At 43.5% G+C, this 14,459-nt stretch overlaps 1 protein-coding gene across 1 annotated transcript in view; it reads left to right on the top strand.

Moving 5' to 3' along the window:
* The window catches only part of iqsec2b (IQ motif and Sec7 domain ArfGEF 2b), a 126,734-nt gene extending 113,530 nt beyond the window's left edge, over positions 1 to 13,204 (top strand). The window contains 7 exon segments of the mRNA XM_022670642.2: positions 4,787 to 4,912; positions 5,010 to 5,109; positions 5,258 to 5,419; positions 6,631 to 6,828; positions 7,051 to 7,121; positions 7,958 to 8,992; positions 8,994 to 13,204. Coding sequence (XP_022526363.2) covers positions 4,787 to 4,912; positions 5,010 to 5,109; positions 5,258 to 5,419; positions 6,631 to 6,828; positions 7,051 to 7,121; positions 7,958 to 8,992; positions 8,994 to 9,404 — 2,103 coding nt within the window. The 3' untranslated portion in view covers positions 9,405 to 13,204.
* Positions 13,205 to 14,459: the final 1,255 nt, after the last annotated feature.

The raw sequence follows: 14,459 nt of genomic DNA, 5'->3' as shown, positions 1-14,459 counted from the left end.
CCTGCCGCTGGACTTCAGCCGACTGACTCAAACAATTCTGTTCAAAGTATTGTTCAATGCGGGGCCCCTGCACTCCTTCACTCAAGCACCTCATCTTTCCTTGGTGTATCCTCAGCCCTCTCACTGATGTGACCTTGCTCCACCCACACACACAGGTCAGCAACTCCTTTCCACTTACCATCCCACCTGCCTCTATGCTTAACCCACTTCTCGTAGTCATGTCCGTTCCAGAGTCCGTAACCATGTTATCCGCCTGTGAGTCATCTTCCACCCCTGCTCTCGCTGACTCCTGGGGTATTGCTTTTTTCTTTTTCAATGTAGCTTGCTTGGTTGCACACACATGGTTAACCATGGTGGCTGCTACCATGGATTGCCAGCCCATGGCAGCACCGTTAGGGTCTATTCCCTCTTGTCAGCTGTCTTTCCATGCTGTCACAGGGTCTTTCCTCTGTTGTCAACTGTTCTCTTCACAGCAGTCACTAGCTTAACTAGATATCAAGTAATATAATACAGGAAATTGACAAATCCTGCACCTAACAGCTGGGGTTATGCATAGGGCTCAGCCAGGATCTACTACTCACTCAACTAACAACAATAGCAAAACCACCACAATCTGATACTGGCTCGACAAGAATCCAGAAGCACAGCCTAACACTATGTTCATGGTCCATTGCCTCAACTGCCAAGTAACAGACCTACCAAAAAATAACCTATGAACACATAGAATCCCTCCTTAATCACTTCCTTTAACTATGGCAACAACACACTTACCTAAGCACAATCACACACAATAAATCACATTATAAGTTGTGTGAGCAGAACACAGCAACCACTACCATCTGATACTGGCTCGACAAGAATCCAGAAGCATAGCGAACTATGTTCATGGTCCGTGCCTCAACTGCCAAGTACTCAGACGTCTACAAAAACTCATGAGACAAATTATTACAAGAGCAGGACCACACCAATCCCCTTCATCCAAACTTTAACACAAACTTCAGTGCAAGCTCTTCTCAGGGGTCATCAGGCAGGCACCTTCCTTCGTCAGTGTTTCGCTGAATTAGGCCCACGACACCTCCAGAAGGCTCAACGGTGAAGTCTGGCGTCCCAGACCCACCCCCCTCCAAGCCTGCTGTAGAAGCACAAACTCATTCCCTTCCCCACGTAGCCTCAGCCCTTCTGAACCACAACCACTGACTAGATCTTTCAGCTACATCTAACAACTCCAACACAAACTTCAGTGCAAGCTCTTCTCAGGGGTCATCAGGTAGGCACCTTCCTTCGTCAGTGTTTCGCTGAATTAGGCCCACGACACCTCCAGAAGGCTCAACAGTGAAGTCTGGCGTCCCAGACCCACCCCCCTCCAAGCTTGCTGTAGAAGCACAAACTCACTCCCTTCCCCACACAGCCTCAGCCCTTCTGAACCACAACCACTGACTAGATCTTTCAGCTACATCTGACAACTCCTTCACTACAGTCCTTAGCACACGACCTCTAATTCCGAATTCAGACAGCAGTCTTGTGGCAGACTTCGCAACAAAGCCTCTAGTACCTACCTCTACCGGTCTAATATACGCTTGCCACCCACGCTCTCTCACCTCAGCCACCAAGTCTGTATACTTCAGCCTTTTCCTTTCATAAGCTCCATCTACCTCGTCTTCAAACGGAACAGTCAGCTCTATAAAATACACTATCCGCTTACTTTCAGAGTACAACACTACATCCGGCCTCAAGGTTGTAACCAGAATGCACTGTGGGATCTGCAGTTTACTACCTACATCCACTAATAACTTCCAATCTCGTGCATTGGCCCACTTACCAGCAGTTTTCAAGCACTGTGCTGTTTCTCCACTATGCTGCCCCTCACGCACAAACGTTATTACCCTACTGCAACCTACCACGGGCATGTTATTAACTTCTAACCGTTTCTTATCAAGTGCACCTGCAAGAGATCTAAGTACCTGATTATGCCTCCATGTGTAGCGCCCCTGGGATAGACTCACCTTACATGCCGACAAAATGTGCTTCAGCGTGCCACTTCCTGCACATAGCTTACAACTTGGATCCTCACCCACCCACTGAGCAAGGTTTTGTGGCGTTGGCAGAACATCATATGTAGCTCCCAAAAGAAACTTTATACGGCCTGTATCCAATCCCCATAACTCTCGCCAGGTGATTCTCCGCTTCTCTACACTTTCCCATCTCATCCACTGCCCCTGTTTACTCTGCCCTGCTGCTTTTGCCCTCCTTGCTTCCTCCTCCTGCTCACGAATAAACCCTGTAACCATACGCCTTTTCTCAGGTGATGTGGCCTTGCCGAATGCTTTCCAAGAATCACCTAAACCTAATCCTGCCCTCCCATTTTGCACCTGCCCCACAACATCCCTGTGCTCCAGTGCCCTCCTTGCGGCTTGAGTAGCTTCTCGAGCATTCCACTTTCTCCCAGACCTAGTCACTGGTGCTGTTGCTTTAACCAGCCCGTCTTTTGACCCTAACAACTGCATTTCACGTCCTACCTTAGCACATTTGAACTCCTCAACCAAGCTCGTCAACGGCAGTTCCAGCATCCCTCTCCCACACCACGCCACACTACTAAGGCAACGCGGCACCCCCAACCATGTCCTTATAGCCTTGCTCATAACCCTTTCTAACCTCTCAACCTCAGAAATCGGAATATCATAAACTGTAAGTGGCCACCTTAGACGAGGCAACAAACCAAACTGCAGACACCACAATTTTAATTTACCTGGCAGAAAAGACTTATCAATTCTATTAATGGCCTCCACCATTTCTGTCCTCAACCCTTCCACCTGCTCTTTATCATTCAGTGCTGCAGTATACCACCTACCTAAACTCTTAACTGGCTTTTCCAATATAGATGGTATGACTTCTCCCTCCATTATGATAAATAAATCATAAAATAAAAATAAACCACTGTTTTTAAACGAAGTTGACTTCCTGGACATTCATGCAAATGCTAAAAAAAAAACATGATGGGTAACATTGAGGTGCTGCTCAACCAGCTAAGCCACATAAACTAGCTTGAGCTGGCCAGGCTGGTATTTTCACACCTAAGCTTTTAATTAGTTAAGGAAGTCTGAGTAATTTAGCTTATTTTAATTTGACAAAAAAAGCATGTGATTCTACAGTGCGTCCAGACACAGTGTGTGTCACCATCCCCGCTGCTGCCTGTTTCATCCAGACATATCTGATAGACAGAAAAGATTAGATCAGTGATTTAACACCACATATCATAACATATCATATTAGTAACTGATGCCCTGTGCCACCACAGCACTTGGGTGTTTATCTAAGCCAACAGCTTCAAAGACGATTCAGAGGCTCTGAGATTAAATTCATCCAAAGAAAATAATATATTCCTTAAATGCCTGTTACAAACATAAAATGCCAGGATTTGCAACAGTTTGCTTGATATTAGTGCAACAGGCAAATTAATATTAGCAAGCTAGCAGAAGTTAGCATTATCTAAGCAGAACTGGGTGTTTAGCTAAGCTAATAGGATTTGGTAATAGTCAGAGGCTCAGAGTTGGGATCTTTAATGAAGGTGTATAAATTCATCCAATATCAAAACTATCATGTTAAAAGGAGAGTATATGTTATTTAAATGGATCTGTTTCAAATGTCAAATGCCAGAATTTGCCACAGTTAGCTTAATGCTTGTGTAACCTGCAAATCCCTATTACCAGGTTAGCATTATCGTACCACAGCTGGGTGTTTAGCATGCTAATATTCAGAGGCTATGAGTGTAACTCAAATCTTTACTGATGGTGTATAAACGTCCACAGGAAAGTATATGTTATGTAAACATCTCTTACAAACATCACATGATAATATTTGCAAATTAAGGAGGACATTTTAACTGGAACACACGTACATGTCAGAATTCATACTCAGCAAGTCAGGAGAGCTTTGCCAACCCTGAGTTTAGAACCCAAGATGGCTGCCCCATTTAAACAGTAGTAAAAACAGTAGTATTATACCGTTTAGTAGCATTTATATCAAATTAAATCTCATTAAATCAAACATACACATAGTAGAATCCTACATCTGTTTGTGGACCTGTTTATTATTGTTCAAACTCAGCTTAGACACAGAACCCCAAATATGAACATACAAGGACTACAAAAGAGACACAACTGCAGGGGTCTACTATGGACTGATAAGTAGAAATGCACTAAACCAAATTAAAATAACACATTTAAAGTCATTTATTTTTGGGAAGGGCATCATATGTATATATTATTTCAAATACATTAACGAGGATGACAGATGCTGAAGGTCAGAAAATGTAAGAATAGATCGGTCACTACTCCGCCGTTTTGACATATTGCCATAAATATTGAGGATTATCAAAATTTTGAGCATAAAATGATCTCGTAATATTGTGAGGCACCGGCATTTTATTAAAATAATTTACATTCATCCAGTATCTAAAACTGCAACATCTACAGAAAATGATATGCTAATTAAATGTCTCTTACGAGCTTCAAATGCTAATATTTGCCACAGTTAGCTTAATGCTAGCATAACACGCAAATCTCTATTAACAGAATAAAAGAAGTTTGAATTATCTATCAGTTTCTGTGACATGACAGGATTGACTTGTTATTAATCCGGTATTGTTTTAATATTTTTTTTTTGTAAATTGGAAGTGCTGGATGAAGAAAAACACAAAAACATAGATTATTTGGTAAAAAATATATAGTTATCTGTTATTATTTTTTATTGTGATATCCCATAAAGTCACTAATCTGTTCTTGTGCAGGTCCTGTCTCTTCCTCATCGTAGGTTGGTCTGCTGCTGCCAGCTCTATGAGGTGCCTGACCCCAACCGACCCCAGCGGACCGGGGTCCACCAGAGAGAGGTCTTCCTTTTCAACGACCTGTTAGTGGTATGTCCATCAGTCACATCAGTTTACCTGATTCATCATCATTCACAGTCATCCACAGCAGGCCATCAGGTCTTATTTTGCTCTTGTTTCTTAACAGGTGACAAAGATCTTCCAGAAGAAGAAAACCTCAGTGACGTACAGTTTCCGACAGTCCTTCCCTCTGGTGGAGATGCAGGTTCACATGTTCCAGAATTCCTGTAAGATTTACTTTGCATATTCAAGTATTTATATATCAGAATGACTAATACTTTGCCAGCCTCTCTGGAGGGCTCAAAAGCTGTGATATATGCTTCACTTTCTCGTGTCCTCGCTCTTCATCTTTCTCTTTTTCACATCCTCTCTCAGACTACCCACATGGTGTCAGACTAACGTCAGCGATCCCAGGCGGAGAGCGCAAGGTGCTGATTGTGTTCAATGCTCCGAGTCTGCAGGACCGCACGCGCTTCGTCAGCGACCTAAGAGAGAGCATTGCTGAGGTGCAGGAGATGGAGAAATACAGAGTGGAGTGTGAGTACAGCCTCCTCTGCTGGTCACTACAGTGAACCACACCTTCTAAAAGCACTGCAGTTAGGACTGTGCCACTGTGCTGTAAATATTCGTAACAACTTTTTCACAACATTTACTAAAACAGTCCCAGGTCAATCAGTCTTTAAGGGCACAGTTTGGTAATAAACACTTAATATACACATAATTTTACACATTTTCTTCTTGACTCTAAATGTAGACCAATACAGGTTTTATATCCATAGTTTTTTTAGTTATAAACCTGAGATGAAAAGTTAAAGTGACCATATCCTATATATTTCCAAAAAGAGCCATAATTGATTATTAAACAACTTATTTATATATTCATTTTTTTACTTTTTGACATAAAGTGAAGCTTTATGCTGTATTAAAAGTTCATAAGGAATGGACCAATAGAAATGATACAAAATTACATGAAAATCTAATTTTTTTTTTCTTTTTCTGAAAATATACAGCTCTGGAAAAAAATATAAGACCACATTAGTGTCTGAATCAGTTTATCTGATTTTGCTATTTATAAGTTTATGTTTGAGTAAAATGAACATTGTTGTTTTATTCTATAAACTACGAACAACATTTCTCCCAAATTTTAAACAAAAATATTGTCATTTAGAGTATTTATTTGCAGAAAATTATAAATAGCTGAAATAACATCGCAAATAATGCAATTAAAACAAGTTCATATTATAAAGTTTAAGAGTTCAGAAATTAATATTTGGTGGAATAACCCTGATTTTTAATCACAGTTTTATGCATCTTGGCATGTTCTCCACCAGTCTTACACACTGCTTTTGGAAACTTTATGCCACTCCTGGTGCAAAAATTCAATTCAAATGTGATCAACCATTATCTTGATTATATTCCAGAGGTTTTTAGTTTGGTAAAATCAAAGAAACTCATAAGTTTTTAGGTGGTTTCCCTTATTTTTCCAGAGCTGTATATCCACTGCAAAGCTATCATTTACACATTCATTATATTCATTTATCTGCATCATAGTCCCAGTGCAAAATTTAAAAGCATATCATTACATATGAAGGATATTAAACATTTTGCTGCAGGGAAGTTATAAAGGGCCCAGGTGTCTCTTTGTCATATTGCATTTGCATAAAGTATCAGTGTAAATATACACTGTATTATATCCTGTTCTCTGCAGGGCTCTCTAACGTTTCTCTGTGCCTCTTCTTTCCCTGCAGCGGAGCTAGAGAAGCAGAAAGGCGTGATGAGGCCCAGCCTGTTGAGTAGCAGTGTAGTGGGTGGAGGAGTGGGCGGGGTCAAGAATGAGGTAGTTAATGGCACAATCGGAAGACCCAGCCTGGACGACAACTACTCACCCGGTGAAGGCCTAAAGCGCACTGCTCTCAGCTCCTCATTAAGGGACCTATCTGATTCAGGTGAGACTCAGAGACACATGTAAGCAAATTTACACATATGCTTAAACTTTACGTAGTAATAAATGGCCTTATGCACTTAAATGGCAGTTAAACAATACACACACAAAAACACAGTATGTCTGTGATGTGCAGTAATAATGCCAGCACACATATGAACACTCACATATGAACACTTTAAACCTACCGCTTTGGAAATGCTTGACATGTCCTGCTTGGGTGCAGGGAAACGCGGTCGCAGGAACAGCGTTGGTTCCCTTGACAGTACAATGGAAGTAAGTCTGAGTGGAGCAGAGGTCTGTATCTTTAGCTTTCGCCCAAAAACCCATCACCAAAGTGACCACCACCCCACCCACCTAGCATGTCTGCCTGGAGAACATCTTCCCTACCACCACCAAAGAAAAAACAAACATGGCCCTGCCTTGCATGTCTCTACCCCCCCCAACAGAATCAGAGCCATAGTTTTGCATCTTTGTATGCTACCTATGCCTGTGTATGCACGGTGATATGCTCCCTGCTAGTGCATCACAGTGATGGTTTCCCAAATGTGTGCTCTGAAGCGGCCGAGAAGACATCTCCCATTGAACCTCAATGGCTGCGTGAGCTTTGGATCGGTGGATTTGCTGTTCACTGTGAATGTTTTGTAGTATATAGTGGTGTAAATACAGTTTTCATGCATGAACAACCCGCATTTGTTGTTTTCAGTGCCCCTTCCTTTGTTACTTCCTGTGGTTTGACATTCGCATCTGTTGTGGTGTTTGTGTTCTGTACCATATGTATATTATTGTAATATACGAAAGTTAAATTGTTCCATGACTCTAATCAACTCACCCATTTCTCCTCCCCCATCTATCCTTTCACCTTTCATCTATCTTTACCTTTAACCTTTTTATTCCCATTGCACTTCCCATCACTGCTGGGCACTCTGATGCTTTCCCCTCGCTTTCTCTGCCTACCTCCTTTTCTCATGCCTCTTCCTTTCTTTCCCTGACCCTCTTTGCATCTTTTGCAATGTCTTTTGCAATCCCTTCTCGCTTTGGAACCCTTTTCCTCTGCCTCTCCTCCTCTTGCCCTCCTCCTGCTCTCTTTCTCCTCTTCCCCCACTCTCTTTGTCTTAGGGTTCCATCATTAGCAGTCCGCGGCCTCACCAGCGTTATCCAATAGCCACTGTTCTCCCGAGCTGCTATGGAGCCGAAGACTACCGGCCTCACCGCCCCATCCTGAGCCCCGGAGTGGGGATGGGGGGTGGGCCGGGGCAGCAGCAACAACACACCACACCTGCGGTGGCTGGCGCTGGGCCAGCCTCCAGCAGCAGCAGCAGCGAGAGAGGAGCCAGTGGGACGGGGAGTGGGACGAGCACTGCCGGCTCCTTCCTGGGCTCCCTGTTTGGGGGCAAGCGTGCCAAAGCGCCAGGCCCCATTATCCCCCCGGGGCCACCTTACCCCGCCCCCGTGGCCCCGCCGAGCACTGGGGGCCCTCCGCCCCACTCTCCTTCCCCGTGCTCTGCGGAAGCAGGGGGCCCTTCCAAGATCCAGGCCCTGCACGCCCAATACTGCCACACTACTACCAGCAGCAGCAACAGCAGCAGTGTGGCTGGGCAACAGCCTCCGCCCCCATATTACCACCCGCACCAACGCTACCACGTGCAGAGCGCGCCGGCATCTGGACACCAGCACCAGCACCCCACATTACAGCGGGTCACCCTGCCACGTCGGCCTCTCCCCAACCCCTCCGGGCACAACCCTTACCCCCCGCCACTTTCCCAGCATGCTTTGCCGCAAGCTCGCTACGGGACCTTGGGACACATACCCTCAACGTGCGTCGTGCCGCCTCCCCCCCTTTCTCCTCACTCCCCACTCTCCCAACACCCGCAGTTTGCCCTCTTCCACACTCCACCTCAGCCCTCACACTCGGCCAGAGGGGGCGCCGTCTGCAAGCCTCCGCTGACATTGTCACACTCGCAGCCGCACCCGCACGCTCACTCCCACGTGGGGCATACGCCCCTCCCCGCCCATTTCATCTTCGCCAGCCCGCCCCCGGCGCCCACCCAGCCGCCCCCACCCCCGCCGCCAGTCTCCGCGCCCCCTCCCGCCACTGCCCATCACGGGCCGCCGGTCGGCCCGTATCTGCCCCAGTATCCTCCACTGCTCTCCTCCATCCCCCCTCCCCCCCCCCCACTCCCCTTTACCCCCCCCTTCCTCCCCCCTTACCCCTCTTACGCCTCTCTCCCCTCTCCCCCCCCAGCACCCCGCCCCGCCACCGCCTCTGCCACTGCCGGCCGGGTCACAGGCCCCGGGGTCCCAAGCCTCGGTGGGACAGAGTGGAGGAGCCGCACCTGGGGGGACCGGTACAGTCGACCGGGCCAAATCCAAGCCTACCAACCGGATCAGCACGGTAGTGTGAGCAGGGTAAAGGGTGGCAGGTCACGGGGTTGGGGCTCGCTGCGGGGGCCCCTGGTGGTGGGAGGAGGGACGTCGGAGAGGCTGGAGGAAGTGGGAGGCCGGTCCAGGACAGAGAACAAGAAGAAGCGCAACCTGCTGAGACTCTGTTACTTTCACCTGCGCTTCCCACAAGTGTAGATGGATGCAAAGGGAGACGGACACGGGACACATTTACAAATCAACACTTACAATACACTCACAAATGTAAGGTGAGGTCAATCGCCCTACAGTGGTTTACGCGGTTCAAGGACTACAACCTCAGAACCTACCGCAGCTTACTTTCAATGTAAGTGTGGAAGTAACTCAGTGCCACCCAATAAAGTCCTTTCCTCCTTCAGCTCCAAACACTACAAGATCATAAAATCTTTTAACAAAAGCGATAATATATACAGTACAACCAGGGAACAAACACACACCCCAACACACACTCACCTAAAGGGGGTGCACAAACTGCCATAAGACAATGTATTCTGAGGGCCAGCACATCAGAAACATGAGAGCTTGTCTAAATGCCTTTCTTGATGTAAGAATGGACCTAAAACCTGTATGTCAGGGAGAGAGAGAGAGAGAGCGTACCATCAAGGAGATTCTGAATACTTTACAGGGCACACAATGTACATTCCAGCTACCATTCCAGTGTGACAGAATATCTGAAATGTGTTTCAAGCATTAGCTGATAGCGGTCGTAAAGATCTATATACGCAATAATCAATCCATTAATTAGTTGACGTCCAGCTTTTTAATAAAGAGATCAGTAGGTTTTGCTGTGTTCCTGTGTTACACTGACTTGTTAGAGAACCATGTGTAAAGAGACTACAGTGTCTCACACTGCTATTGAACGTTTTACCTTTTCAGATACACTCTTCAGAAAGATTTTTTCATTTTATGCGTATAAGCCTAATTCTATCAGGTTCGAATGTTCGAATTACAGAAGCCATGATGAATCAGTTAAAACATTTCTTTCAGTCTTACCCTCTTGTTGGAGGTGTAACTGTTGTGACTGTAAATGTTAGTTAGCAAACATGAACGTCCTTTACGCTTGTTACTAAAAAAAAATGCTGAAGAGCGTGATTTGGGTTTTTTGACCTAAAGGAATTTTATAGTTTGACTGTGGAAGGCAGAGCTGAGCTTTGAACTGGAGTGAACAGATGGAAACCACACTTGGATGGGCTTTCAATTGTAATTAGGTTTTCAGGGTATGGGTTAACATGGTACTATAGTTATCCTAAGTATACACTCACAAAGCACTTTATTAGAAACTCAAATTCAAATACTGATACTGGAAAGAGTTTGAGACAACTTTTGCTTTGTGACATAATGCGTTATTATGCTGGAAGTAGCCATTATTAGGCTGTGACCATGACAGGAGTAATACACATCAATCCAAGAAGACATTCCCCATACCATTACACAACATCTACCAGCCAACTTAAAACAGGCTAGGTCCATGGATTAATGCTGTTGCTGCTGAATTCTGACTCCAGTTTTAGTTAGCCTGTTTTTCCGGAGGCCTCAGCTCTCTGTTTTTTTGGCTGACAGAAAGAAGGAACATGATGCAGTCTTTAGTTGTTGTAGATGTGCAGATGTTCTTAATAAAGTGTTCAATAATACATTATTATCAGATTGTAAGTTGTGCAATAGCCCAGTAATTTAATAGCTTTTTATATCTAAAATTGCAGACAATCTGTGCAAGAATATTTGTTTTGTCTTATTTGTCCCCTACATTACAATATGTCGGTAATATTAAACAAGTTAAATATGTGCAATTCAAAATTGGACCTGCCTTAACTGCAATTTGAGAAGGGTTAAATAATTGATTGTGATTCAACATATAGATATTAATCTTGAAAATGAATACCATGTTTTACGGACACTGTATTATAAGGATCCTTATCAGTGAACGTCTATTTTCTGATTTATTTTCATACATAAGGCGCACAGGATTATTAGGTGCATTTTAAGTGACAATATTAAGGAACAGGTGTGTTGCCATGTTGTTAAGCGCTTCCGTTTATTCATAGTAAGCTTGGCTTTTCTATCATTTTAACAGAGCTACACTGAGGAACTCTGAGTGTTTCGGTAAACCAGGGTAACGGTTCGTCCCACGTAGCTTGTTTTAACATGGCAAACACGCAGGCTACAGTCTGATATACTCACCTCTGAGCTGCGAAAGGGCTAGCGCTGTGGTTAGCGGCTAATGCTAATGCTGCTCCAGCCTCAGCGCTGGAGAAACTTAACTGAAACTCCCTTGTAACACTGTATTCCAGCTGAGTTGCTTTACTGCTCCTTAAAATCAACACTGTTATCCTGCAGTTTACCTCTGCACCTTTCTTTCATCATCTTCTCAGTAATAATAATGAAATCACTGCTTGTTGCTGGTGTTATAGCTGAGCACAGCTGTCCTTAAACTGAGATGATACTGCGTTTGAAAAAGCAGTAAAACCCAGATGGTCAGATTTAACAACCACAGACGAGATTAACAAACGGGACAATCAGTGGAACACCAACCAGAGACCTTTAATGACTAAACTGCCTGCTCACCATCGTTTTTATTATCACAGTTCAATAACAGAATTGTGAGAATTTACATAAATCGACAGACGACTGATGGAAATCACAGATTTTCTTCATACATTGATCATACAATACTGTACCTGTGGAAACGGTTCACTAAATTGGTCCAGAAAAGGGACTCTGACTTATGAGGGCTAGTCAGTCATGTGAAAAAAACATTTCTCCTCCTTAATAGTCTGTCTGTATTTGAAATGCTTGTTTGTGTAAGTGCAAATCAAATACAATCCACAGGGTTGCATTGATGCTGTTCTCCTTTTTTTGCTATTTTCTTTCTCTTTTTTTAATTCTGATATAATTGTATACTATGAATGATTAGTTATGTTCATTATTATGATTATGCTGTATTTCATTGAACAGATGGTATAAATACATGGAAGTAATAGAAACACATACTGTATATAAAGTCCTCTCACAGTTGAGCAGAGCATGGTGGACAGTCTCTGAAACGTGACCTTTCATGAATTCGACGTTGGTTAGTGGTTTGTGTGGACAATCACACTTGTCTTTACAAGTGTTACTGAATGTTGCAGATTTGTCCTGATATTTATTTGACCTTTTTCTAGGTTAGTTGTGGTTCTGTTTTGAGATTTTTTTGAGGTTTGTTTTTTTATTATTATTTCTTTTTTTAAATGTGCAGTTCACAGATTTACTATTTGGGTTGAAGTGGGGCATTTTTAAACAAATCTGATTCTACTGTTAGCCTTTTTCCTTAAAAAAAGGAACAAAAGGAAATGTAGTTTACAGATTTTACCACGACGTGAGATATTGATACTGGACCTGAAGCTTCAGTTTCAATACTAATACACTAATATACCAGGAGCCAGTGTATTCCTACATCTAGACTACATCAGCTCCTTCTCCACCATTAAGAACTAAAAATAAGAGTCAAAAGATGCGTCATCTGTCTCCAACTGCTGCAACCCCCCATCCCCCACTCCGCCCACGTGGATGTTATTGCATGACTGCAGTACTTACTGAATGAAGAATGTTCTATTAGTATGACTGTACATAACAGGATATCAACATTTAATATTGACCATGAAGCAAACAGAGAACTATTATTCAGGATCGTGTGTGTATGTCTGAATGTAATGTGTGTATGAGAGTTTCCATTCATTGTAGGTGAATATTGCATATTTATTTTGTAAGCCTATACCAACATATATAGATATATATACATATATGTCACAACAGAGCTGAATGTTATTTTAGAAATCTATGAAATATGAGATATTATTAAGTCCTCTAACTTGTGTACAGACAATGTGCAACTGAATACAGAGAGATGTGAATATTTATTGCTTCATAACTATTATAAAGTGTCCTTGCAGTGAATAAAACTGAGCGTTGTTTGTTCATTTTTACTGCTCTCTGTCCTTCGGCCTCCAGAAAATTTACATACAAGAAAGAACACCTGCAAAAGAATGTTATAAGATGTTATTAAAAAAGCAAATAAGCCAACTGTTGTCTTTCCAAGTTAGAAAACAGGGCAATCAGCACAATGCCCCATTAGAATACTACAGCCTCTTACCCGAATAGCTCCACTCACTTTTTTTTTTCTTCAAATTTTTCCAATTTTCTTCCCAATTTAGCACAGCCAAATACCCAACCCACTCATTAGGACGCCCCCTATCACTAGTGATGCCCCAACACACCAAGAGGGTGAAGACTAACACATGCCTCTTCTGATACATGTGAAGCTAGCCAAAACTTCTTTTTGAGCTGCTGCTGATGCAGCATTGCCGAGTAGCATCACAGCGCACTCTGAGGAAAGTGCAGCGACTCGGTTCTGATACATCAGCTCACAGACGCCCTGTACTGCGGACATCACCATAGGAGTGATGTGGGGGGAGAGTGCCATCTACCCACCGGGAGGGAGCGAGGCCAATTTTGCTCCCTTTGAGCACCAGCAGCTTAATGGCAAAGCTGCATGAGCGGGGGTTCAAACCTTCAACCTCCCGCTCATAGTGACTTTAGACCGCTGGACCACTCGGCACCCACTCCACCCACTATTTTTTGAGCCCAGCTACTTTTCAATTAAACTGTTTGCACACAGCTAAGTACAGTCCAAATACACAAAAGTGTTTGTGCCGCCTCAAGAGTCACACACTGACAACTCTAAGAATGCTTGTCCAAACTTGGCATTTTCTGAGTTTGAACTGAGAATCCATCATAAATTCAAAAGGCGGCTGCAGGTTAATTTGTGCAACCAGGTAGTGCTTCATAAATATCCCGAGGTTCCCAAAAACTTTGACAAAAAAATTGCAATATTAGTGCATAATGATCCTGATTTGAGTAGCAAAAAACCTAAACAGAAAGGAAATAACTCAAAGTAAAATGAAACATAAGTGGCTACTCTGCCCTTTTACTCAGATTGCCCATTCCCTAGATTCAAACTTGGGCCATGTGACCAAAGTCCTTATAGGCAAAGTCTGTTCATTCTGTGGCCATTTTTGCAATGTAGCCAGTCATGCAAGACCAGTCTCTTATCTGTTTGAAAGGGAAGAGGCCAAACTACTGCAAACTAAATGTCAGATTATCCTACTGATTGAGATTTTTTTAGCTAAGCTGATTAACTAACCCACACATGTGAAGCTCTAGCGCTACACACCCACAGGG

This window comes from Astyanax mexicanus, chromosome 12, assembly GCF_023375975.1.
Source record: "Astyanax mexicanus isolate ESR-SI-001 chromosome 12, AstMex3_surface, whole genome shotgun sequence".
NCBI classification, from domain to species: Eukaryota; Metazoa; Chordata; class Actinopteri; order Characiformes; family Acestrorhamphidae; genus Astyanax; species Astyanax mexicanus.
Note: the sequence above shows the minus strand (reverse complement) of the source record. Positions and strands in the feature narration are given on the sequence as shown.